We start from the raw sequence: 25,429 nt of genomic DNA on the forward strand, positions 1-25,429 counted from the left end.
TACATGAGCCCAGTCGATCATCATTTCTACCCTTGCAAAGCCAACTCTTCTTTTCTAAAGAAACAGCATAGATTAACGCAGTCTATCTCACTGTCCGTGGAATAATTTCATAAGCTGCGTGTGTCCGCATTTGCAGGTCAGAGTGCACAATGGCAGGGTCAAGTTGGGAAATGTTTCCTTAAACCTAAACATTTTTACGAAGGGGCCTACATCTAATTTAGGCCCAGATCACTTGGCCTAAATGATGCACCTCTATATTTTTCTGTCACTTTTAAGGTAATTGGCAAAAGGGCCAAGTGGTGGGTGGGCGGCTGGGGGGGTGGTGGTGGGGGGTAGCGGCAGTAAAGATGGGCAGTATTCCTGTTTAACACAATAAGTTATTATGATTGTGAATTCACTGCCTGAGAGGGTGATGGAAGCACATTCAATGGTAATTTTCAAATGCGAATTCGATACAAAGTTGAAAAGAAAAGGAAGATTACAGGGTGATGTGCATTGAGTGGGTGAAGGAAGGCTATTTGGATAGCTCTTTCAAAGAGCCAGCACTGGCACGATGGGCTGAATGGCCTCTGTTGTGCTGTAAGGTTCCACAATTTGCTTTGTTCAATTGTTCATTACTGATTCTTTGGGGAATTTTTACATCAATCTTTCTCCCTCTCCCCTTTGTCTCCCTGCTATAGAATTTTCCTCTTCTAAATTTATCCATTACAGGTATTTAACTTTTATGCTGACTTAATGTAAGGTCTTCCTAAAATGATCTAGCTGACTGTCACAGGCGTACAATATGGGGCAGTTAACTGTAAATCCTGTTAGGCTTCAAGGTCTGAGATTAGTATGATTCTACAAACCAAAATAGAGAGGAAAATATTACCTTGCACTTCAGCTAAAAGTCAATGAATCTGTTTATTAAACATTATATCAAGAGTTGTAATAGGTTATTATAGATGTAACTAGTGTTAGAATCTCACACCTACACACTGGTGCTGAATGTGGATGCAGAAGTCTGGCAATTATGTGCTCGGAATAACTAGGGGAAATCTCTCTAAGACACACTTCAGTAGGTGTATAAATAATTGATCTTGTGATGCACAGATGCTTCGGAGCATCACATCTATACCATAATTCATTCTGTGTAAGCCTAAGTCCCTGATATGCAAATTTACTTGCTAGTGGTGACCTTGGGGCACTTATATCTTGCCATATGAAAATGTGTGACTAAGCCATCAAATGATAATTCAGTTTGCAATCTTCACTGTCGCTGCTAATCACATTCTTTACAGCCCGTGTTATGAGGTACAATTTGATTACTGACCTGCTATATTACAACTCTGAAAACAATCTGAAGTAAATTTCCTTAATACATCCACCTCTTTGCTTCTGCAGCGTGTTGTTAAAGCCTATTGTGGAGTATGTGTGTGAGCGGGCAGCCAGGCTGCAACTGAAGACTGTGGCACTGGCACCTTCTCTCTTTTTGAAGTAAGATTCAATCTCAGAATGTGCTGCCGCTGGGAAGGCTGGCATTTATTGCCCATCCCGATTTCTCTGACCTGATGGAGAGTCGGCCTTGTTGGTGTGGAGCTACCTGGAATGGCCTTGTATTTTCGGCACAGAAACAGGCCATTCAGCACAATCGGTCTATCCCAGTGTTTATGTTCAGCGCCAGCCTCCTCTTACCCCTCTCCAACTCATCTTGTGGCAGCGTGTTCCACATTCTACACAAACCTTGAGTAAAAACACTTCCCCTGAATTCCCTATTGGATTTATTAGTGACTACCTTATTTTATGGCTGCTAGTTTTGGTGTTCCCCCCCCCCCACGAGCAGAAACATTTTCGATACGTTCACTCTATCAAGAGCTTTCATAATCTTTGCCGTCTCTGCTAGTCACTCCTCAACTTTCCCTTTTCTCGAGAAAATTGACCCATTTTGTATCCTCTTTAACAGTAGATGTAACCTCCCAGTTCTGGACTGGAGTCACACTTAGGCCAGATTGGGCAAGGATGATAGGTTTCCTTCCCTAAAGGACATTAATGAACGAGTTAGGTTTTAATGACAATTTAATGACAACGGTCACTTTTATTGATGTCGGCGAGTTCCACATTCTAACTATTCTTTTGTAAGTAGTTATACGAGGGAGAAAGGGATACAAAGATATGTAGAGGTTGAGTAAATGGGGTTGGGAGGGGGCTCTGGTGAAGCCTACATGTTGGCATAGACCTGTTGGGCAGATGCCCCTATGCTGTAGTTCTGTGTAATTCTGTGGAATCAGCCCACAATTTTCCATTCATTCAAATGAATGGACGGAGTGCAGTTAGCAGGTAACATAGGAGTGAGATAGTCAAGCCAAAGCTGATCGTGAAGCTTCTACCTGTACGTTCGAAACACCGAGGCCTGGATTCGTTGCGAAAATCCCGGAATATGACAGAAAACCCTAAGTCCCGCTCCCGAATCCACCATGTCCTACCATTGCGAGGGCGGGACCGGAGTCAGGCCGGGGTTCGTGCATGTGAGATTCGCAGAGCTGACCATTTAAATCACCAGCTGCCTCCACTGAAGTGGGATTTTGGAAGAACAGGAGTGGGCAATCCCACATGCGCAGATTTGAACAGGTGAGAAGAGGTCTAAACTTGGTGGATTCTTATGGATAGCCGGGATGCCCCTTTGGTGAGGTAAGGTACCCCTTTGGATAGGGTTCCGGGACACCTTTGGGAGAGGTAAGGCATCCTTTGGGATTGTTAAAAGTGAACATCATTATGCACTTTTTACACACAAGCTCATTGGAACTGTCAAGCCCTAAAAGAGGTATCCAGCTGACCAGGGACTGTCCAACTGTCAAGGAAATGTCCAGCTGACCAGGGACTGTCCAACTGTCAAGGAAATGTCCAGCTGTCAAGGAAATGTCCGACTGTCAAGGAAATGTCCAGCTGACCAGGGACTGTCCAACTGTCAAGAAAATGTCCAGCTGTCAAGGAAATGTCCAGCTGTCAAGGAAATGTCCAGCTGACCAAGGACTGTCCAACTGTCAAGGAAATGTCCAGCTGTCAAGGAAATGTCCGACTGTCAAGGAAATGTCCAGCTGACCAGGGACTGTCCAACTGTCAAGAAAATGTCCAGCTGTCAAGGAAATGTCCAGCTGTCAAGGAAATGTTGAAGAGCTGTCCAGGTGTCAAATCTGTCAAAGCTACCCAGGAAGTGTCAAACTTGTCAAATCTGTAAAACTTACCCAGGAAGTGGCAAAGCTGTCAAGGGATGGTCCAAGGTGAGTTGACATGGAGGAGGTGAAGGCAAAGGATGGTGGTGGAGGCATGGGTTAGCATGAGCTGGTGTAGGGGGTGTGAAGGCAATGGGGGTTGGTAGAGGAGCATTAAGTTGGCATAGGGGTGTGAGGGGCCATGGGGTGTGGGTAGCAGGGCATTAAATTGGAATGGGGTGTAAAGGGTCATGGGGGTGTGGGTAGAGGGGCACTAAGTTGGCACAGGGTTGTGAGAAGTCATGGGACGTGAGGGGAGGGTAACCAAGTTGGCACAGGAATGTGGGGGCCATGGGGGTGAGTGGGGGGGCATAGGTTAGCATGGATGGACGTAGGGAGTGTGTGGGAGGGCGAGGGCTGGAGGGATGTTTTTTGTTTTATTATTAGTTTTGATTTATTTAAACACAGTGCCGAGACACAGAGGCAGGCCTTCAGCCCAGCCTGCCTCCTGGCCCGGCAGCCTGCAGATTTGTTCCGGGTTCGCCCGCACAGTCTCCTGTTTCAGCCCACTCCCCGCCACGACCGAAAATCCCACCTGTGGGCGGCTGCTTTTAAAGGTCGGGTTCGCCGAGCTGGGAAATCTCCCGATGCTGCGCTCCTGACGTGGGGATGGAGATCTGGGATTGAGTCTGCAAGCGTTCGGTTGGTGAAGAGGGACTTGGAACCCTTGCATTTTCAGTAGCGCCCTTTCACAACTGCAGGACATTCCAAAACGCTCTCCAGCCAGCGAGACGCTTTTGAAGGGTGGTTACTGTTGTAATGCCTCAGTGCAAGGGGGTTGCAATCTGTTTCTCAGTTAACTTATCTGGAAAAGGGGTCATTTTTCACCATTCAGCCATAAATTCTCCTTTGCATAATCGCTTCTCAAAATGTATTACAAAACAAAGAACAAAGCAGAATAAAGGTAAGAATTAATTTAATCTGTAGCAGGATATCTGAGAGCTCCTTTTGTTAATAAATTGACTATATCCCAAGTTCAGTTGTCAGAACAACAGTAATTGACACTGCAATGTCAAGGGCCTTCACCAGCACGCATACATCTAAATCATGGAAGCTGCCTGAGGAAATTGCAGAATGAATTATTTTATGCACTCTGCAGAATAATTGAAGCCTCTGTTTCAGCAACATTGATGTAATCTTTAGTGGGTATCGAGGACTGAGTTCCAGGTATGTGTTTAAAGGAATGACCCCCACCATTACACCTTCCAGTGAAATGTAGGATTATTTTTAATAGTTTGTAGCTATTGTACCTCATCAGGTTAGAGTCGAAGCAGCTACACGTCTCTGTACTGTTCAGGAAGCATGACACAATGCTGTGCTGCTCATTTAACATCGTTCGATGTGAGGCGTGCTCAGGGGAATGAGTGGGGTTAGTGTAGGTGAAGGAGATATTGCTGACTTTGAAAGCTGTGCCTCCAACTGTAACTGCCAGAAGCTGATGGTGGGATTGTCACCAACTGGATGATCCACTTGTATCGAGCAGTTGTACACAAATGGAGAGAGTTAACCCTTAAAGTGCCTGCTACGGCACTGTTGGTAGTTAGAAGCTGGACAGTGGAAGTCAAGGTAAATCCGATGGCAGAGACATCAAAGAGATTCCTCCTGTGCATCTCCTGATGAGGTTGGTAAAGGCATGGACACAGCTGCTTGCCTGTACAAAGTCCCAGTTGGCTTCTCCCCTTCTTCTGCAATCTTCCTCAGCTCAGCGTTCCAGCCTGTTGCTCTCTATCCTTTGATTCTGGCCTCCTTTTCAACCACTCTCTCCTCTCTGCTTTACTGTCAGCAGCAAAGCCTCAAGCCCAAGGAGAATGCTCCCCACCAGCTTCTCAATGTATCAGGGTGTAGGCAACTAATACTGTCTTGCCACAATTGACTTTGGCCACAACCCCAGAACAAACAGAAAAGAAACACAGAGGCTGGGACGAGTTGACCGAAAGATTGATCAAGGCAAGAACACTGGACTGATTTTAGAGTCTACAAAATGCTGTAATGGGAAGATGGTGGAGTCGGTGTTCTGGAAGTGTGAAATCAAACAGGTTGAAGGATCTTTATTACTCAAGCTCACAAAGGTAGTAGAAGACTTCCATAGTGGGAGGTAAACTTTTTGTTTCAGCACAAAGCAAGCTGCTGATCAATGGACATGTCAATTTAATGGGACATTCACCTAGTCACTGATTCATTCCATCTGCCTCCTAATGGAAAGACAGATAGTTTGTAGGATCAGTTTCAACTGGACCTGCTGCTTTATGGGCAATGATTGTTAACTAGTGGAGCCAACCATTCATCATATGGACCTGCAGATATGAGCACTTTGAGCAGAAACAAAAGGCAAGAATTTATTTGCATGAAGTTAACTGAGTGACCCTTTTGCGAGCAGCAGCAATTAGTTTTTCACAAATAGGTGAAGGATGACTGTTATGATTGTTGGAGGGATTGACATCATTTCTGCGATTGCCATACATTAGGCATATTCTCAAGGGGTCTGCTGGGCTATTTGAATTCCCATTTATCAAGTCATGAAAATCTGCTGTTAGAGAAAGGTTATAAACTTCGGTTTTTAAATTTACAGTTCAGATCATGACTAGCCACATTTAGTGCGTGAACTTTTAATGCCATTTGCGTAATAGACATAATTGCATAATAGGTACATTTTTCTTGCCTGTTCTACTGCTGGCTGTGAATAGGAATGCAAGGAAAGGAAAATGAAATTTAATAGTCAAGGGTGTTTTTCTAATGCTTAGGGTTTTCCCTGAGAAACACTGGAGGTAAAGAGTGTTCTAACAGTGGGACAGGTTTCATGCCCTTGTATAACAGTTGGTAAAGGTCTAGTCCATTCAGCCACTTCATCTTTCATCATTTATCATTTATCTTTTAAAGCCATGATGGCTGTTTTGGCAACGCACAGAGAAAATCAAACCAAAGCCTTGGAGCAACAGGCCAAACGTCCTCATTTTCATAAGCATGTGATAATATGGGAGGAACAGGCCGAAGTGCATTTCTGCATCAAAGTATCTTCCTGCCATTATCCAGAAATAATCTGGAAATTAGTGAAATAATGAACTCATGCCGCACATTGCGAAATACTGTCCATCATTAGCCGTCGTAGTCCAGTGGGGAGCTCCCCTGTCTCTTCAAGCTTGACGATAGAGACTTGCACCCATAATCTAGGCAATTACTCCAGTGTGGCTGTGAGGGAGTGCTGCACAGTTGGGGTGCTGCTTTCAGATGAGACATTAAAGCCAAGGCCCCACCAGCTCTCTCAAATCGCGCAGAGAGAAAGAACAAGGTAGTTCGTCCCAGTGTCCTGGCCCATATTTATCCCTCAGCCAATGCCTAAAATAGATGGTTTATTCCATTCCTTTTTGTGGGAGCTTGCTGTACTCAAATTGGCTGCCACATTTCTACATTACAACAGTGACTGCACTTTAACAATAGTTCATTGGCTCTAAAGCACTTTTGGAAGTCTTGAGGCTGTGAAAGGCGCTATAATACATGCATGTTGCTCCTTCCTGTTGCTATCCGACTATGTAAAAACTGAGACCTCATTTCTCAGCAACAAAAGTGACTATTTACTTGGTTCTGGCAAATGTCAAAAGTGCAGTAGTTTTCAATGAATTTTTATTAGCACGTATGGCTGTTGGCCAAATTACATTTATAAAATTTTAATATCACATATGGCCTAATAACAATTTTTCTTCATTAATATGTGTGTGATATTACATATATGGTTAGTACTGAAAATTTGAAGCACCAGTTTTTATTCATCTCCAGCGGCAATTCTGTCAAGTGTTTTCACTGCAGCATTTACTGCTAATGATATTTTTCCATGATTCCTTTCAGATTAACCTTCAATATTCATACAGCACTCAGATATCAGAACGTAAACTGAAGACAGCACCAGATGATATGATGGATAATGTACAAGGAACAGCACATTTTCTGCAGTTAATTCAGGGATTGTGCAGAAGACTTGGCTATTCCAAAGCTTTCCTGGCTGACTTCCCAACCCCCAGAGTCCAGGTGATCCATCTCACTCAAAACCCTGCTGCCTGCATCCTAATCTGTGTCAAGTCTTGCTCACCCATCACACTTGCTAACCAACACTGGCTCCCAGTTCCTTGTAACACATCCAATTTAATACTCCTATCCTAATACTCAATCCCCACATGGCCTTACTGCTCCCCATTTCAATAACCTCCACCAGCCCTAAAACTCCCCAAGATTTCTCCGTTCCCTGCAAATCTTCTCGTGTGCCCTCCCTCTCCTTTACGGGTCGCTTGGTGGTCATACCTACAACCATTGAGGCTGTACGTTTAGAATTCCCTCCCTAAATCCCTCCATCACCCTCTTTTTCTATAATATCATCTTTGACAGGGATCACTGCCTAAGCCACGAGCACATTAGTGTAGGGCAAATAAGATTAAAGAGTTGAAAGCATGGTGCAAAGACTGATGTGGGAGAATTGAGTTTCATTCATGGGGCATCGGCACTAGTACTGAGGAAAGAGGCTGCAGTATGGTTGGGACAGTCTTCACCTGAACTATGCTGGGACCAGTGTTCTGGTGATTCACATAACTGAAGTGGTAGAGAGGGTTTTAATCTAAATAGCGGGGGTGAGGGATCACATGAGGGGAGATGTGGTAAATTAAAGAGAACTACCTGTCCCACCCCCCCTTAAACCAGCTTATATTTTACCTCTTTTCTATTTTTCCTTAGTTCTGATGAAGAGTCATTCGGACTCGAAACGTTAACTGTGTTCCTCTCCGCAGATGCTATCAGACCTGCTGAGTTTTTCCAGCTATTTTTGTTTTTGTTTTGGATTTCCAGCATCTGTAGTTTTTTGCTTTTATTTTTTTTGCTTTTATCGCATGAGGGGGGATGTGGTAAATTAAAGAGAAAGGACAAGGTAATACAGCAGGGTACAGACATAGGTACGGATAGTGTGGCAGGAAGGGACAGAGCATGTACACTTAAAAGTGCACCCGTAGATAAGGCCAGAGTTTGCAAGATTGGTAAAAAGACAGAATTGAAGGCTCTGTATCTGAATGTGCACAGCATTCATAACAAAACAGATTAATTAATAGCAGAAAAAGAATAAATATTTATAACCTGATAGCCATTTCAAAGATGTGGTTGCAAGGTGGCCAGGGCTAGGACCTAAATATTCAAGGTTATTTGGCATTTCAAAAGGACATGAAGCTAGGAAAAGGCGGTGGGGTAGCTCTGTTAGCTGAGGATGACATTAGTACAGTAGTGCAAGATGACCGTAGTTCAGAAAATCAAGATGTAGAATCGGTTTGGGTTGAGATAAGAAACAGCAAAGGTAAGAAGTCACTTAGGGGAGTAGTTTATAGGCCTCCTAACTGTAGGTACACTGTAGGACAGAATATGCAGGGAGAAATAATGAAGGTTTGGAGGAATAATAATTATAATCATGGCTGATTTCAATCTTTATATAGATTGGATGAAACAGACTGGCATAGGTAACCTGGAAGATAAGTTCATTGAGTGTTTATGGGACAATTTCTTAGAGCAGTACATTCCGGGGAATGCCAATTGGGGAACAGACAATTTAGATCGGGTAATATGTAATGAAACAGGATAAGTTAAAGCCTTCTGAGTAAAAGAGACTCTAGACAATAGCAATCATACCACGATAGAATTTTACATTCAGTGTGATGGTGAGAAGTGTCTTAAATTTAAGTAATGGCAAATACAAGGGTAGGCAGACAGAGTTGGCTAAAGTGAGTTGGGAAAATAGATTAAAAGATAGGACAGTAGAGGAGCAGTGGCAGATAGTTCAAGAGACATTTCATAACTCTCAGTAAAGATATATTCCATTGAGAAAGAAATACTCTATGAGAAGAATGCACCATCCCTGGATAAATAAGGAAGTTAAAGATGGTATTAAGTTGAAAGCAAAAGCAAACAGTACTGTGAAGATTAATGGCAGGTCAGAAGATTGGGCAGATTTTAGAAACCAGCAAAGAATAGCTTAAAAAAAGAGGGCGAAATCAGAGTATGAGAAATTGCTACCTAGACATATAAAAACAGATAGTAAGAGTTTCTATAAGTATTTAAAAAGGAAAAGAGTAACCAAAGTGACTGTTGGTCCCTTAGAGGGTGAGAATAGTGAATTAATAATGGGAAACCAGGAAATAGTGAAAGCATTGAACAGGTATTTTGTGTCAGTCTTCACTGTAGAAGACCCAAAAAAAAAAACAAGAATACTTGAAAATCAGGAGGCAAAAGGGAGGGAGAAACTTTAAACAATCACAATCACTAGGGAAAAGATACTGGGAAAATTATTAGAACTAAAAGCTGGAAGTCCTGGACCTATTAGCCTGCATCCTGGGGTCTTAAAAGAAATGGCTGCAGAGAAAATAGATGCATTAGTTGTGACTTCCCAAATACCTTAGGTTCGGGGAAGGTCCCATCGGATTGGAAAATCGCGAATGTAAGACCACTATTCTAGAAAGGAGGGAGTCAGAAAGCAGGATAACTATAGGCCAGTTAGCCTATCATCTGCCATTGGGAAAATGTAAGATTTCATTATTAAAAAGGTAACATCAGGACATTTAGAATACAACCAGGCAGAGTCAACATGGTTTTGTGAAAGGGAAATCATGTTTGAGCAATTTATTGGAGTTCTTTGAGCTAGTAAGAAGCAAGGTGGATAAAGGGGAACCTGTATATGTAGTGTATTTGGATTTCCAAAAGGCATTCGATGAGGCACCACATGAAAGGTTTGTACACAAAGTAAATTTTATGATGTAGGGGGTAACATATTAGCATGGATAGAGGATTGGTTGGCTAAGCAAGAGACAAAAATTATGGGGTCTCCTATTTAAGGCTGAGATGAGGAAATTTCTTTTTCCCTCAGTGGGTCGTTAGTCTGTGGAATTCTCTCCCCCAGAGAGCAGTAGGGGCTGGGTCATTGAATATATTCAAAGGTGAGTTAGACAGATTTTTGATTGACAAGAGAGTCAAGGGTTATGGGGGCGGTAGAAAGATAGGTGGAGTTGAGGCCACACTCAGATCAGCCCTGATCTTATGAATGGCGAAGCAGCCTTGAGCAGCCAAATGGCATACTGGTGCTTCTAATTGTGTTCTTGTAACTCTCTGAGCCACCTCTCTGACCAAGAGTGTGGTTATTCTCTCCCAGTGTCTTCTTTAAGGCTCAATGCTCCTTTCCTGCTGATCACATTTCTCTGAAGTACCTTGAGGGACATTTATTCTACACTAAAGGTGCTAAATAAATGCAAATTGAGGTTGGTATAATTTCAAATCCATGAAATAAATGGCAAATTTGCAAGGCATGCTGGCATGAGAATTGTAACTCAAGCATTTATGGGAAGTAAAAACTTTGGGACAATGAAGGAAAATGAACAGAAATATAATGACATGAAACTGTGGGATATGGTACATCACTGCCTAATAGCCATGATTATGCGATAGTAATAGGTGAAGCTGTCAGCTTTTGCTGTCGCTGTTCCTCAGAAACTGACAGTGATTTACTGGGGCAGAATCTTCGGCCTGTTGGGCAGGCTGGTCGGGAGCGGGCGCGGAGACAATCACCACCCGAGATTGGCTGCGAGCCGCCATTTTACATGGGTGGGCCAATTAAGGCATGGCCAGTAGCGCTCAGTGCTGCCTGTGCGGGCGGTGGGGGGGGTGGGGTGGTGAGGAGGGAGAGTCGGGGCCTGCGCCCTTTCGCACAGGCACGCAAAAGAGCACAGAGCTGCCTCAGGGAGATTAAGTTCACTTTTAAAGTTTTAAAGAAAGAAATAATAAAATTATTCCGACATGTGACAGTGTCACATGAGCTGGGACATGTTTATGAGTTGTCAAAAAAAAAATTTTTGTTCCTTTAATGAAACCTTCACGAAACCTCATCCCGTGGATGAAGTTTCACGCAAAACGCGAGGGCCGCTTGGGCTCTTCGCCTGCCCCCTGCCAACCTTAAGGGCAGCTTCGAGAATTATATCAATTGCTTCATTAATGGCCTTAAACAGGCCTTTAACAGTTCGGCGGACGCGCAGCCGACTCTGGTGCTCGCCCGTCGAACGAAAGGTCGGAATGATGGGCGGTGACGTCGGGACGCACGCCCGATGTCACCGCGCGTCATTTGACGCGTCGGTGTGCGGGGCCCTGGCGGAAAATTCTCCCCCTGGAGTCCACACATGCAGAGTTTAACATGGGGCAGAATCTTCTGTTTGGCGAGTGGGGGGAGGGGGCAGGGCCTACACGCTGACGCATAAAACCCTCATTTAGATTTTCAGTTCGGCGGGCACGCAGCTGAACTGTCAAAGGCCTATTAAGGCCATTAAAAAAGTAATTAACTTGATTAATGGACCTGCCCGTCCGTCCTTAGGGTTGGCGGGCAGGCCGGGAGCACAGGCGGGGAACTAGAAAAAAACATGAAACCTCATCCACGGGCGGGATGAGGTCTCACGAGGGTATTAACATTTTTATAAAATGTTTAAATAAAAGAAATTGACATGTCCCAGCTCAAGTGACAGCGGTACATGAGTGGACATGTCAGTAATTTTTTTTCCCCCTTCTTTATTGAAACCTTCAAACTTGAGCTGTTCTCCCTGAGGCAGCACTTTGCCTCAGGGAGACCTGCGTGCTCTTTCATAGCGCTTCCGGGCGGACGTCACGCTGGGCGGGCCTTAATTGGCCCGCCCACATAAAATGGCAGTACGCCCCCGACTAGGGGGCGCTGGTCGGGAACCCGCCCGCTCGCGCCCGTTCCCACACAAACCCCCCCCTCCCCAACGGGGGGAAGATTCTGCCCACGGAGATGCAGAAGTTGTTGCCTGTCATTCTATGCTTCTTCAGAGAGCGCGCTGTTGAGGTTCCCTCCCCCAGCCCTGGCTGCAATTAAGCAGAAATCATTGAACAGACAAAAAACACGTTCTTTAATGTTCTTAATTTCACTGTAAAATTCATTGAAAAAGTTGCACTTTGATGAATGAGGTGTAAATGAGTTTTTAACAGTGTACTAAGTTCATAATTACTGCTAAACAGCTTCATCGACCCTGGACAACTAGTTTCATTTTTATGGAATATCAAATTTCTCCATTATGATAAAAAAAAATCACATTTTTAAAATAACTTTTTATACAAGACTTTTATGATATTTTAGCTTCACATGTGTATGGTCCAAGCATTTATTTTGCTCTCTGTAAAATTTTAATGAAAAGTGAAGGGTAGTCTGTGCATATTACTTCTTGGTTTGCCATCTGTAAGAATTTATTTCGTTATTTCATGGGACATGAGCATTACTGGCAAGGCCAGCATTTGTTGCTCATCCTGAATTGCCCTTGAACTAAGTGCCAATTGCTATGCCATTTTAGAGGGCAGTTAAGAGTCAGCCACACATTTTTTATTCATTGGGTGTGGCATCACTGGCTAGGACAGCATTTATTGCCCAATTACCCTTGTTCAGACAGCATTTAACAGTCAACCACATTATTGAGGATCTGGAGTCACACATAAGCCAGACCAGGTGAGGACAGCAGATTTCCTTCCCTAAAGGACATTGGTGAACCAGGTAGGTTTTTACAACAATTGGCAATGGTTTCATCACTAGACTTTTTAATTCCAGATTTCACCATCTGCCACAGTGGGATTTGAACCCAGGTCCCCAAAGAATTATCCTGTGTCTTTGGATTAACTAGTCCAGTGATAATACCACTATGCCACCACCACCTCCCCACTGCTGTGGGTTTGGAGTCACATGTAGGCCAGACCAGGTAAGGACAGCAGATTTCCTTCCCTAAAGGACATTAGTGAACCAGACAGGCTTTTATGACAATTGATGATACTTTATTGGCACCATTACAGACTAGATTTCAATTCCGGATTTCTTTTTTGAATGCGATTGGCTGCCAAGCCTGCTTGATGATATCACTGTCGCTATACCCTGGAGATCTCCTTGATGATGCCAGATTCAAACTGATGCCAGGAGAGGGGAGATCCATGCCACACAGATCACTAGGTCTTTGTGAGCAGCTTTCTTCGAGGTCAGTGCTGAGCCTGGACTTCCTTTCTTCACAACTTTAGTTGGAGTATTAACACATGTAAAACTGTTTTTGATAAAATCTTTTTGGAAGGGGTTTAGCTAATTCCATAACCTTATATCCCACTTCAAAATTAATAAATTATGTTTTAAAATGTGAAGGAGACTGAATAATAAACAGGTCCAATGGTAAGAATACTAATTCCTATTTGCTGTTATTTTTAAATTTAGCATTTAGGAAAGATATCAGTCAATGACACATTAACACAATGAAATTACATCAGTGTATTTGGCTATTGCTCTTGTGAGTAAGCATTTGACTTACTCACTGCTGACTAGTTAGATATATCAGTGTAATGGCTGTGATTTCACAGCAAGCATGGCATGATTGCAGGGAAGGCTAATCCCTGAAATGATATAATCCTACAGTCAAAGATTGTGAGATTCAGCTTTACACCTTGTTAACATAACCATTAAAGGAATGTTTAATCATATTTATGCAGCAATAAACCTAAGTGTTTGTATTATTTGAGGTGTGCGAGGTATTTGACAGTGTGAAATTAGAATTGTTCAGCCTAATGCCTATAATACTGAACTTCATTTTTCTTTATTTGATTATATATTCAACCCTGTGTTCGTCTTCTCTCAGGCACCATAAACCATTCCCCAAACAAGACATTGGACTTTGACTGCACCCTAGCTGATATTCTCTCTTTACTCAATTCCTACCCAATATGAGGGGTTGGGGGCTGCCATTCAGTTCCCCTCTGACTTTTTTTGTGATAATAGACTCCCTGCACTCAGGCACATTAGATAACACCATTTAAACCTATAGGCCTGTTCTTAACTTACTCAAAACCCATTCGCTTAGCAGCTAGCACAGCAGAATAATCAATAATTCCACATTTGTTTTTCTATTTTCTAATTGCAAATTGTTTTAGATTCTCTCCATGGTACAGACCATACGCTGGATAAACTGTCAGGCAGGTAATCATGTAGGTCATTATTGTTGTCCATTGCTGTACCTCTAGAACGTGGCTTTTGTCCAACAGCGGTTAATGTGTCCTTTGAAATTCCCTTCCTTCCTTTCTGCATGGCTCGAGCTGTCTGCCCAATGTTTGTGTCTCTGCAGAAATGTGCCTGACCCCTCTCTTCCCCTCCCTCTCTATAAAGAAAGTTCCTGCCTTCTCCCTAGCACCTTCCCAGAAGACAGTAGAGAAATTGTCAGTCGTGGTTCAGTGAGTTGCAACAGCAACAACTTGCTGTTATAGCACCTTTCATGGAGTAAAACACCACAAGGCACTTCATAGCTACATTAACAAGTAAAATCTGACACCGAGGCACAGAAGGAGGTCAGCACAGGGGAACAAAAATCTTGGACAAAGGAGCTTCTTAAAGGAGGAGAGGAAGATAGATTTGGGGGTGGGGTGCATGGGGAGAGGTTTAGAGAAGGAATTCCTGAGCTTATGGCCCAGGCAGCTGAAGGCAGCCAATGGTGAAGGGGAAGAACTTGGGGATTGGAGGACTGCAGAGATCTTGAAGGCTTGTAAGGGTGGAAGAGATTACAGAGGCACTCTCTTGCCACTGAGTCAGAAGGTTGTGGTGGGGACCAAAAGTCCCACTCCTGAGACCTGAGCACAAAATTAGGCTGACATTTTATGGCAGTAGTGAGGGAGTACTGCACTGTCAGAGGTGTCTTTTTTTTTGGATGAGGCATTAAATTGAGGCCTTGTCTGTCCTTTCAGATAGATGTAAAAGATCTCATGGTACAATTTGAAGTAGAGCAGCGAGTTCTCCCCACTTATATAAAAACAAAAAACTGTGGATGCTGGAAATCCAAAACAAAACCAGGAAAAGAAATACCTGGAAAAACTCAGCAGGTCTGGCAGCATCAGCGGAGATGAGTACAGTTGACATTTCGAGTCCTCATGACCCTTCAACAGAACTCGAAACGTCAACTGTACTCTTCTCTGCCGATGCTGCCAGACCTGCTGAGTTTTTCCAGGTATTTCTTTTTCTGTTTTTGTTTTGAGTTCTCCCCACTGTCTTGGCAAATATTTATCCCTCAATCGATACCTAAATCATAATATCTGATTATTTATTTAATTGCTGTTTGTGCAATCTTGCTGTTTGCAAATTAGCTGCCAAGATTATAACAGTGCTTACACCTTAAAAGCGTTTAATTGGCTGTAAAGAGCTTTTGGAAATCCCAACATTGCTAAAGGCACTTATATAAATTCAAGCCATTTCATTCCTTTCTTTTTAAGGTCAGGGACTCACTAGGCAGCCAATCATGTGTGAACACAGAACCTACAATACATATAACACTGCAGAATTGCCAAACTGATCTCATTAAAATCTCCTATTGGGCAGTAACAGTGAACGCTTTAAGAATTGTTTTCTCATTCTCTCTCATGTACTGTTTAATGTTGTAAACTGAAATTATTTTACTGGCTTGTCATTATGTCAGTTGTGGCCAATCAGAAATTGCTTGTCTCAACTAACAGAGACTCTGTGGAATCAATAGCCCCCAAATGCAGAATGCATGTATTCTGTAACCTGGCAACCTGGCACATGTCATTATATTTTCAAAACTGAGCTCCGGATTAAAGTTTAATTGACCCAGGAGTAGTCCCTGGACCTTGGGAATCAGCCAAACTACACTGAGAAACTTTATTAACTATTTATGTATTTAATAAATCAGCAATGTTTGAATTATAACCTCATTAAACGAAGTTCCATTTCATGATAACATTCAGGCCCTCATCTCTGCTGATCACACACTGCTTGCCTAATCCCCATATGTATAGAATTCTCGCAAAAATCTTAACTGTAAAGTAAAAGAAGTTCACAGTGTCGAATCAGGCTATTCAGCTAATCATTTCTATGCTAGCCCTTGACTAAACACACTATGAACCTTCAAATGCTTATCAAATTTTTCCTTAAGCATTGCATCCTGTACTCCTATCCTATCTCCTCACTCTCCTTCCTCACTGACTCCTCAATCAGAGGAAGTGGTCTTTCCTTAGTCCATCTAGCAAAGTGTTTTATAATGTTAAAAAAAAACTTTGGTAAATATCCTCTTGGCTTTGTATCAGTAAAAATAGTCCTAGAATCTCAAGTCACTCCTCATAATTATAGCTGCCCACTCCAACATTATCACATGGACTGCAGCGGTTCAAGAAGGCAGCTCACCACCACCTTCTCGAGGGCCATTAGGAATGGGCAATAAATGCTGACCCAGCCAGCGAAGCCCACATCCCGTTAATAATTTTAAAAAAAAATGTGTTGCACAGTCTATGTGACTTCAATGTACTTGCTTCAATATGGCACATAAAACCTCTCACTAGTGCTCTAACTGCTGCCTTACCAATATTTTTTAGAGGTTTATCAATACTCCTTTTTCCTTGTATTCTAATTAAGAAACCCAAAATGCTACTGGCCTTTTTAATGACTTAATCTCCCTACACTTTCACTTTATGGGAATTATATGCTTAATCTTTTAGGTCTCTCTATCCAGCCACCTCCTTCACTGTCCACAACAGTGTGCTACCATTTGTTCCAAAGTGTCTTCATGCTTCTCCACATTCAATTGCATCTGCCACCAGCTTACCCATTCCAATAAGTTGCCTACGTCTTCCGACTGTCTCCTCCAGTCTTCCTTGTTACCTGCCTAATCCTCCTACTTTTACGTTTCAGCAAATGTCAAGATTGTGTTCTCCAGGCCCACGTTCAAATCATCTGCTTGTACTGAGAACAAAAATGGGCTTGAACTGGCCTGTGGAGTACACCGCGCACCCCCCCACTAACCAACCCCCACACACCCAACACCCCCTCCCGCCCGCCCCGATACCCATTTAACCCAACTCTTTGTTTCCTTTTGAACAAACAACATTTGACCTTTGATGTTGATGTTTCACTTGCTTTAACCCAGGTGTTTATATGCAATAACAATACAATAAACCTTTAATGATAAAGTATGTGAAGTATTTTGTTACAGTCTTCAGCCAAGGTTTGAACAATATAACACTCTGGTTACCAAAGCAAGATGTTGACAGAGGGTGGGAGAGGGTATTATTGATTTTGTGATGTATGATCATCCTCATATTAGACCATAAGACATAGGAGCAGAAATTAGGCCAATCGGCCCATCGAGTCTGCTCCGCCATTCAATCATGGCTGATAAGTTTCTCAACCCCATTCTCCCGCCTTCTCCCCATAACCTTTGATCCCCTTACCAATCAAGAACCTATCTATCTCCGTCTTAAATACACTCAATGACCTGGCCTCCACAGCCTTCTGTGGCATATTACATGCATGAAATGGGCAAATATATTGAGGTCAATGGTAATGCAAGTGGGGAGAGATATGAATCTGTCTGTTCATCAAAGTGTCATCCACTTTGCACTAATGCACAACATCAAAATGACCTCCGGAAAATTAAACCAGAGGGTTTTCTTAAAATGTAACTATATTGATATGAATTTGGTACATGTCACCTGCAGGAGTCCTGTGCTGTGGGAGCACTAGGCCTTCAATCAGAACTACAAACTATTGAGGTTGTCTTTTGCACTCAGGCTGTCGCACTCCAGACAGAATAAAGCACCAATCAATCAAAACTGAAAAACCTTTAAAAAAAAATTAAACATAAAGAGGAGGGAACCTTGGTCATTTCTGGTTGTTTTTTCCGGCCTTGAGATAAACTGGAAAGAGGCCAACAGGCTGTCAATCTAAAGACACTTCCAACAATAACAATAATCGGCCTTTAATTGACCTCGGGACCCATTTCCACTACTTCCCTCAGGAAGCATCCAGGCCTATTAAAAGGATGGGTCAGTTTAAGATTCCAACTGGTAGCTACTAAATAATCTGCAGCGAAAGTACAGGAGACTCGCTAATCCATATTCATATCTAAGAAAGGAAATGCCCCATGAAGCCCTCCCCACTGGCACATCAATGCCGAGTGTCACCTTGGATCTGTTTAAAATATATTTGGGTTGGTAGGAATGTTCACTTCATGCATTCAGTAGGAAGCCTAGCATTTGTGTTAGAGCAGTTAGTTTTTCATTGCTTAACTGCTGAAGTACACATTGGCATCATTATCATTAAAGGAGAGGTGTCTACACCACTGTGGTCATTTTAATCTCATCCTTCTAATAGTGCAAACCTGACCCCCCTTCTCCCCATGACATCCCATGGCTCAGAGGCGTGTGGGCGAGTATTGGGTTATCACCGGGTTGAATTTCTAATGCAACTAATTAAAGGCTATTTGAAGTCTTGTCACCTTAACACTGACTCACTGACACAGCCTCTTCTTGTGTGTTTATTTATAGGGGGACCTTAAGATAATTATTTTTAATCTCGTTACAGCTCATTTAAAGAAAACAACACAATCGGTTTCATATTTGCCGCAGTTGCTGAGTAAGTTTGCTGAAACAGTGTTACTTGAAACAAAACACAAGTTGTATTGGAATCGAATTGGATAATTTATGGCTAGCATAAAACATTTGCCCTCCAGGTAGTAATAGGTGGATTGCAATGTCATGCTTGTGTAATCACTTACCTGAATAGCTTAAAGAACATAAATAATCCCCCCAACTAAACATAATAAACACTTCAGTGTGTGTTTATTGATCACAAATAGAAAATACAGCAACATAAAATAAAGGTTTTTTTTAAAAAAAACTTACTTTACAGCAATGGGTCGAATCTTGGTTTTCTCGACCTGCAAGTACAAATGTAAACAAATTAGCTGGACAGAAACAATGCAAATAAGCAGCTGTTGAGAAGGCTTTCATAATTTAGTGTTTCAGCACTTAGCAGTGGACCAACATGATGCTGAGTACAGGATGAATTCCACCTCTTCTAAAGATCACTGTTAAACCGACTGGACATCCGAGTCACTGTTGCACTTTTCCCATTGCAAGTGCTGGAATTAGTAGAAAGGGACCAAAAGAATATGCTTCGGTGTATGCTGTAGTGCAGCTGGCAGCACTCTTGCCCCTGAATTAGGAGATTGTGGGTTCAAGTCCCACTCCAGGACTTGAGCACAAAAACTGCTGATACACCAGTATAGTACTGCAGGAGGTGCTATCTTTTTGTGCGAACCAAAGGATCCAGTCTTCCCTCCTAAATGGACATAAATGGTCCCATGCCACTATTGTGAAGGAGAGCAGGGGGTCATTCCCAGTAACCTGGCCAATATTTATCCTTTAAACAACATCACAAAAGCAGATTGTCCAGTCATTGATGTTCAATGGCATTACCATCACTGAATCCCCCACTATCAACATCCTGGGGGTTACCATTGACCAGAAACTGAACTGGACTAGCCATAAAAATATGGTGGTTCCAAGAGCAGGTCAGAGGCTAGGAATCGTGCGACGAGTAACTCACCTCCTGTCTCCCCAAAACCTGTCCACCATCTACAAGGCACAAGTCAGGAGTGTGATGGAATACTCCCCACTTGCCTGGATGAGCACTGCTCCCACAACACTCAAGAAGCTTGACACTGTCCAGAAGAAAGCAGTCCATTTGATTGGCACCCCATCCACAAACATTCACTCCCTCCACCACCAGCACACAGTAGCAGCAGTGTGTACCATCTACAAGATGCACAGCAGGAATTCACCAATGCTCCTTCGACAGCACCTTCCAAACCTATGACCACTACCATCTAGAAGGACAAGGGCAGCAGATAGATGAGAACATCACCACCTGGAAGTTCCCCTCCAAGTTACTCACCATCCTGACTTGGAAATATATCGCCGTTCCTTCACTGCCGCTGGGTCAAAATCCTGGAACTCCCTTCCTAACAGCACTGTGGGTGTACCTGCACCACATAGACTGCAGTGGTTCAAGAAGGCAGCTCAACACCACCTTCTCAAGGGCAATTAGGGATGGGGAATAAATGCTGGCCTAGCCAGCAAAGCCCACATCCCATGAATGAATTTTTAAAAATGATCACACTGCTGTTTGTGGGATCTTGCTATATGTATTATATGAGTGATTATACTTCAAAAAACAACTCATTGGCTGTAAGGCACTTTGGGATGTCCTGAGGTCACAAAACATGTTATGGAAATGCAAGTCTTCGTATCCTTTTGCATTTTATTGTGTTATGGGTTCTGATTGGAATCATTTTTAAAATTAGTTCATGGGGTGAGGGCGTCACTGGCAAGGCCAGTATTTGTTGCCCATCCCTAATTGCCCTTGAACTGAGTGGCTTGCTCGACTATTTCTGAGGCAGTTAAGAGTCAACCACGTTGTTGTGGGTCTGGAGTCACATGTAGGCCAGCAGATTTCCTTCTGGTTTTTTATGATAATTGAAGACAGTTTGGTCTCCATTACTGAGACTAGCTTTCAATTTATAATTTTATTAATTAAATTTAAACTGTACTAACTGCCATAGTGGGGTTGGAGCTCAGCAGCCCCCCCGCCACCCGGAGCCGGCCTGGGCCCTTGGACTTTTAGTCCAGTGATGTGACCACTACACCACCATCACCATCACAGGTACTTTGGTCTAATTGCAATAATTGAGATGGAAACAAGACCAAAACAACAGCAGCAGAGCTCTGAAGAAGGGTCATACAGACTCGAACCGTTAGCTCTGTTTTTCTCTCTCTCACTACAGATGTTGTCAGACGTGCTGAGTTTTTCCAGCATTTTCTATTTTTATTTCAGATTTCCAGCTTCTTCAGTATTTTGTTTTTATTTTATCATGGTAGCAGGGGTAGGTTGCTTCGGCCGAGGACATATTTTGGAATCTGAGGGAACAATAACCTTTCTTACATCGTTACAGAATGACCGGGTGGGCAACGTGTATGAGGTGCTCCCAGAAAGCTCAATTCATTAAGAACCTTGCTCGTGGCTCAATGTTTGCTGTACAGCTCATGACAGCAATAGTTAAACGTTGTGCTGTAATCAGCCAGTGATAAAGCTGACCACTCGGAGCTGGCTCTACTATTATCTCATGCACCATGACAGTCACTTCACAAGTGGGACAAGAATAGCCGGGGGCGAATTAAAACGTCTCAGACTGAAGAGCAGAAATTACCCAATTACAGTTCCATTAATCGCCTTGGACTCTGTGTTCTGTGTGCCATGTCATTCAAGCTGAGGCATTGTTTTATGTGGTACTTATGGTGATCTTGTTAGTGGAAGATTGGAACAGCAGTTAGCAGTCTTTTAATCAAAGATGCATCAGTTTACACTGCTTGTACCTCCATCAGAATCTGCTTGAGAGCACTTCCTGGCACTCTCCGCCTTTTCCCATCCGACTGGTATCTCACTGCTATAACGGGATCGAGTTTGAATTGTTCGTTAGGAAAAGGGGAACAGGAGTTGGGCCGTTTCAATCCCTTGAGCCTGTTCTGCCATTCATTAGGGCAAGTTAAGGCTGCATTGATTCTGAATTCTGCAGCCACCCTAGTTGTGCTCGAGGCAGTCCAAATTCAGCATGGGATCCTGAGGCAGGTATTAGGCCTCTTCCTTGTACAAAAGGGGCAAATGCTTTCAGGCGCAGGCCCTGGCCGCCTGTGCTTTAGTCTCTCCCAACGTGACAGGCGGAAGATGTGGGCATGCATGACATACAAGTCGCCTGCCACATTGAACACTTTGGTAAAAACAAAAAACTACTGCGGATGCTGGAAATCCAAAACAAAAACAGAATTACCTGGAAAAACTGCTGAGCTGCAGACCTGCTGAGTTTTTCCAGGTAATTCTGTTTTTGAACACTTTGGTGTCCATTTTGCAGGCATGAACATCAAAGAATTCCAAGGCCCATGGTGTTTTTTCCCTCTGCGATCGGTGGAATTACTGAGTACATCGGAGCCCAGGATACAGGTCAGGATGGAGTTCAGTCTAAAGTGCAAATAAATTGACCGAACTCCCAGCTATGCCGCATTCTTCACATATAGAAACCTCCAAGAGTAGAAGTGGGCAGATATCATGGGATGCTTTAACTGCAACAGGGCGAGGTTGAGGCAGATAAAAGATTTGAAAGAGATGAAGTTTCGGAGCTCTACGAAGCCAGCAGGACAGTGGGATTAGTTTTGGACTGTCCTTGTAAAGAGAGCAGAGGGCTGAAGATTGAACAGGATTTAGCACCAATCAAAATCTGAGGAAAAGCTTTTTTAAACAATGAATGTTTAGGATTTGGAATGCACTGACTGATAGGCTGGCGGATACAGATACAATTGACGTTTTCAAAAGAGAACTCAGTAAATATTTGAAGGAGGGATTTTGCAGGGAAATGGGAAAGAACAGGGGACTGGGATTAATTGGATTGATCTTCGAAAGAGCTGGTAAAGATTTGATGGGCTGAATTTCCCCCTTCTGTGCTGTACTAATCTTTGATTCTATGTTTCTATATCAAACGATACCAACAGCGATGCCTTGTGCTCCCGAAGTGTGGATCTAGCACAGATGGCATCAGGCCAACTGTAAAACCAATGAGGCTGGGTGAATCCTGACATCTGGCCTCAGCAAGAGAACTCTGCTGCCTGTAGCACAGTGCAAAAGTGTTTTAAAAGCATCTGATTCATCACTTCATGTGCACATGTCCGTGACAACACGGACAGATGAAGACTATTGGCTAACAATTATTTCAGCTATAATACTATCACACGAATTGTAATTTCAAAGCTTGTATGTAGGTTTCAATTGTGGCTCAGTTGGCAGCGTTTTCGCCTCCACGTCAGAAGGATGTGGGTTCAAAATTATGTTTGTCAACATTCCTCATATTGGGGGAGGGCTGCACTATTGGAAGTGCTGTCTTTTGGATGAGATAATAAACCAAAGCCCTGCCTGCCCCCTCAGGTGGATGTAAAACATCCTGTGGCACAATTTCAAAGTAGAACAGGCCAGTCTTGATGCCTCAACCAACATCACTAAAGGAGACTGATAATTTTCCATTATAATGGTGTTTGTGGGATCTTGCCATGCACAAATTGACTTCTGCATTTCTACATTATAACAGTACTTCAAAAAGTACTTCATTGACTGGAAAGCTTCTTGTAACATCCTAAGCTCATGAAAAGCACAATATAAATGTAGGTTCTTTCTCACTTTCAATTTAATTCAAATTTTGGGACTCAGATTTTAAAATGGCCGCAGCAATGTAAATTATATTTGGTGCTTTCCTTCTGCAGTTTAATTTTGGAACAGGGGGTTATTTTCGGATGCTTTATTAATAATGATACAGGGATATGTCACAGCTCCAAACTACCAGCGAAGAAGAGACATTCAGGTATGAAAATAACTCATTAATGTGTTTGGTAGAGAAGGGGAGGGGTGCAGGAATGAGAATTGCTACAAATAAACATTTCCACTGTTTTCGTTACACCTGCTGAAAGCAGCTGTAAACATGCTATCATTCAAAAAAAAAAATCATTCACATTAAATCTGCGAATCCGGAGTATCTTTCTCTCAGAGTCTGCAGTATCGTGCTTTTGTGGCCTGTTACAGTTCACCCAGGGAGTCCAAGTTGCTGTGGCAACATCCACTCTCACATGCATGTTGTAACCTGGAGCTATGGATAGTGATGGTAGAGGCTCCAACACTCTTTCCATCACACGGCTGACCAGGTATCCCCCACAACTCTTACCGCCTGAGATTGGCGTGCATTGGAAGGGTTTGCAGACCAACACTCAACCTGTTTGGCCTTATTATGAACACGGCCCATCAAGTCCTGGGGTGGGATTCAAACCCCTTCTGGGTTAGAGGCAGGGTTTCTACCCACTGCATCATAAGTCCTCCCACCTTGCTTTTGGGTTAGTTTCTGAACTGAAGTTTCTCCTCCACCAATTTCCATCTTGAAGAAGCTCTGCTCTGCTTCTCGATTGGATTTCCTTTTATCACCATTACCTTGTTCACCTTCACTGCTCTCTGTTTTCCTACTCGTGATTACATCTCTAGCTTTTACCAGTTCTGATAAAGGTCATCGACCTGAAACGTTAGCCCTGCTTCTCTCTCCATAGTTACTGTCTGGCCTGCTGAGTATTTCCAGCAATTTCTACTCCCTTTCAGAGGCTGTTGGCCTCACCTCGGTTTTGATGATTTGCTGGTTGATCTCACATTGTTGATTTACTATTTCTCTTTTTGCTACGACGTATAGCAAGCAGAAATTGTACGTTGAACTGAGCATGCAAAGGTATTTGCAATTTTAAACCTTTGTAAATTCAAAGTTAGCACTCTCCACAAAAGCAAATTAAGAAAGAATTTCCAATTATATTGCAACCTCAGGAAGTCCCAAAGTGCTCCTCCCTCCTTTCATTGTTTTTTGAAGTGTAGTCCCAGTCCTTATATAAGCAAATTAGTGCATAAAGGGTTCGCAGTACTGTCAAGAACAAACTACTGACCTAGTGACTTCTAGCAAAGTGAAAGTATGTTATCATTCTGACAGGAAAGGAGGCCATTCGGCCCATTGAGTCAATGCTGGCTCTCTGTGGAGCAGTCCCATTCCCCCGTAAATGTTTTCATAGAACCACATAGACATTACAGCATAGAAACTGACCATTTGGTCCAATTGGTCCATGTCGGTGTTTATGCTCCACATGGGCCTCCTCTCACCCCCTTTGTCTTATCTTATCAGCATTACTTTCTATTCCTTTCACACTTATGTCCTTATCTAGCTTCTCCTTAAATGGATCTATGCTGGTCATCTCAACAATTCCTTCTAGTAGGGAGTTCCACATTCTAACTACTCTGGTTAGAGGTTTCTCCTGGATTCCATATTGGATTTATTAATGACTATCTTATAGTTATGATCCCTCATTATGACCAATTATCCAAATGCAAAAGCAATTAAATGAAAAAGATGCATCAATTTAAAATATTACATTTATTAGGATCACAGGCATTAAGAATGACTTTTGCATCTCAATCAGCCATCAGGTACTCACTCCTAATGGATCAGCAACCCTAGGCCCTGTGTTGGTGTGTTAGAATCAGATTGTATGTAACGTTCTTTTGGATTTAACTTGGTGGCTTGATCCTTTGAGGATGCCTTTTACCAACACAAAGACATGAGAGAGATGACCTTAACGGCCCAGAAATTGCTGGAAGAGTAACTGCATTAACGCTGCTCGCCAATATTAGTTTATTAAAATCCCAGCAATTTGTGGCAAGGCAGCAACACAGCGTGAGTTCCAAT

General features: G+C 42.9%; 1 protein-coding gene across 4 annotated transcripts in view; it reads right to left on the reverse strand.

Moving 5' to 3' along the window:
• The window catches only part of aff2 (AF4/FMR2 family, member 2), a 453,090-nt gene that overhangs the window by 97,943 nt on the left and 329,718 nt on the right, over positions 1 to 25,429 (reverse strand). For all 4 annotated transcript variants that reach the window (XM_078547681.1, XM_078547680.1, XM_078547683.1 and 1 more), the window contains one exon: positions 18,966 to 19,000. In XM_078547681.1, coding sequence (XP_078403807.1) covers positions 18,966 to 19,000 — 35 coding nt within the window. The remainder of the gene's footprint in view (positions 1 to 18,965; positions 19,001 to 25,429) is intronic.

The sequence above is a fragment of the Cetorhinus maximus genome, chromosome 8 (genome assembly GCF_964194155.1).
Source record: "Cetorhinus maximus chromosome 8, sCetMax3.hap1.1, whole genome shotgun sequence".
NCBI classification, from domain to species: domain Eukaryota; kingdom Metazoa; phylum Chordata; class Chondrichthyes; order Lamniformes; family Cetorhinidae; genus Cetorhinus; species Cetorhinus maximus.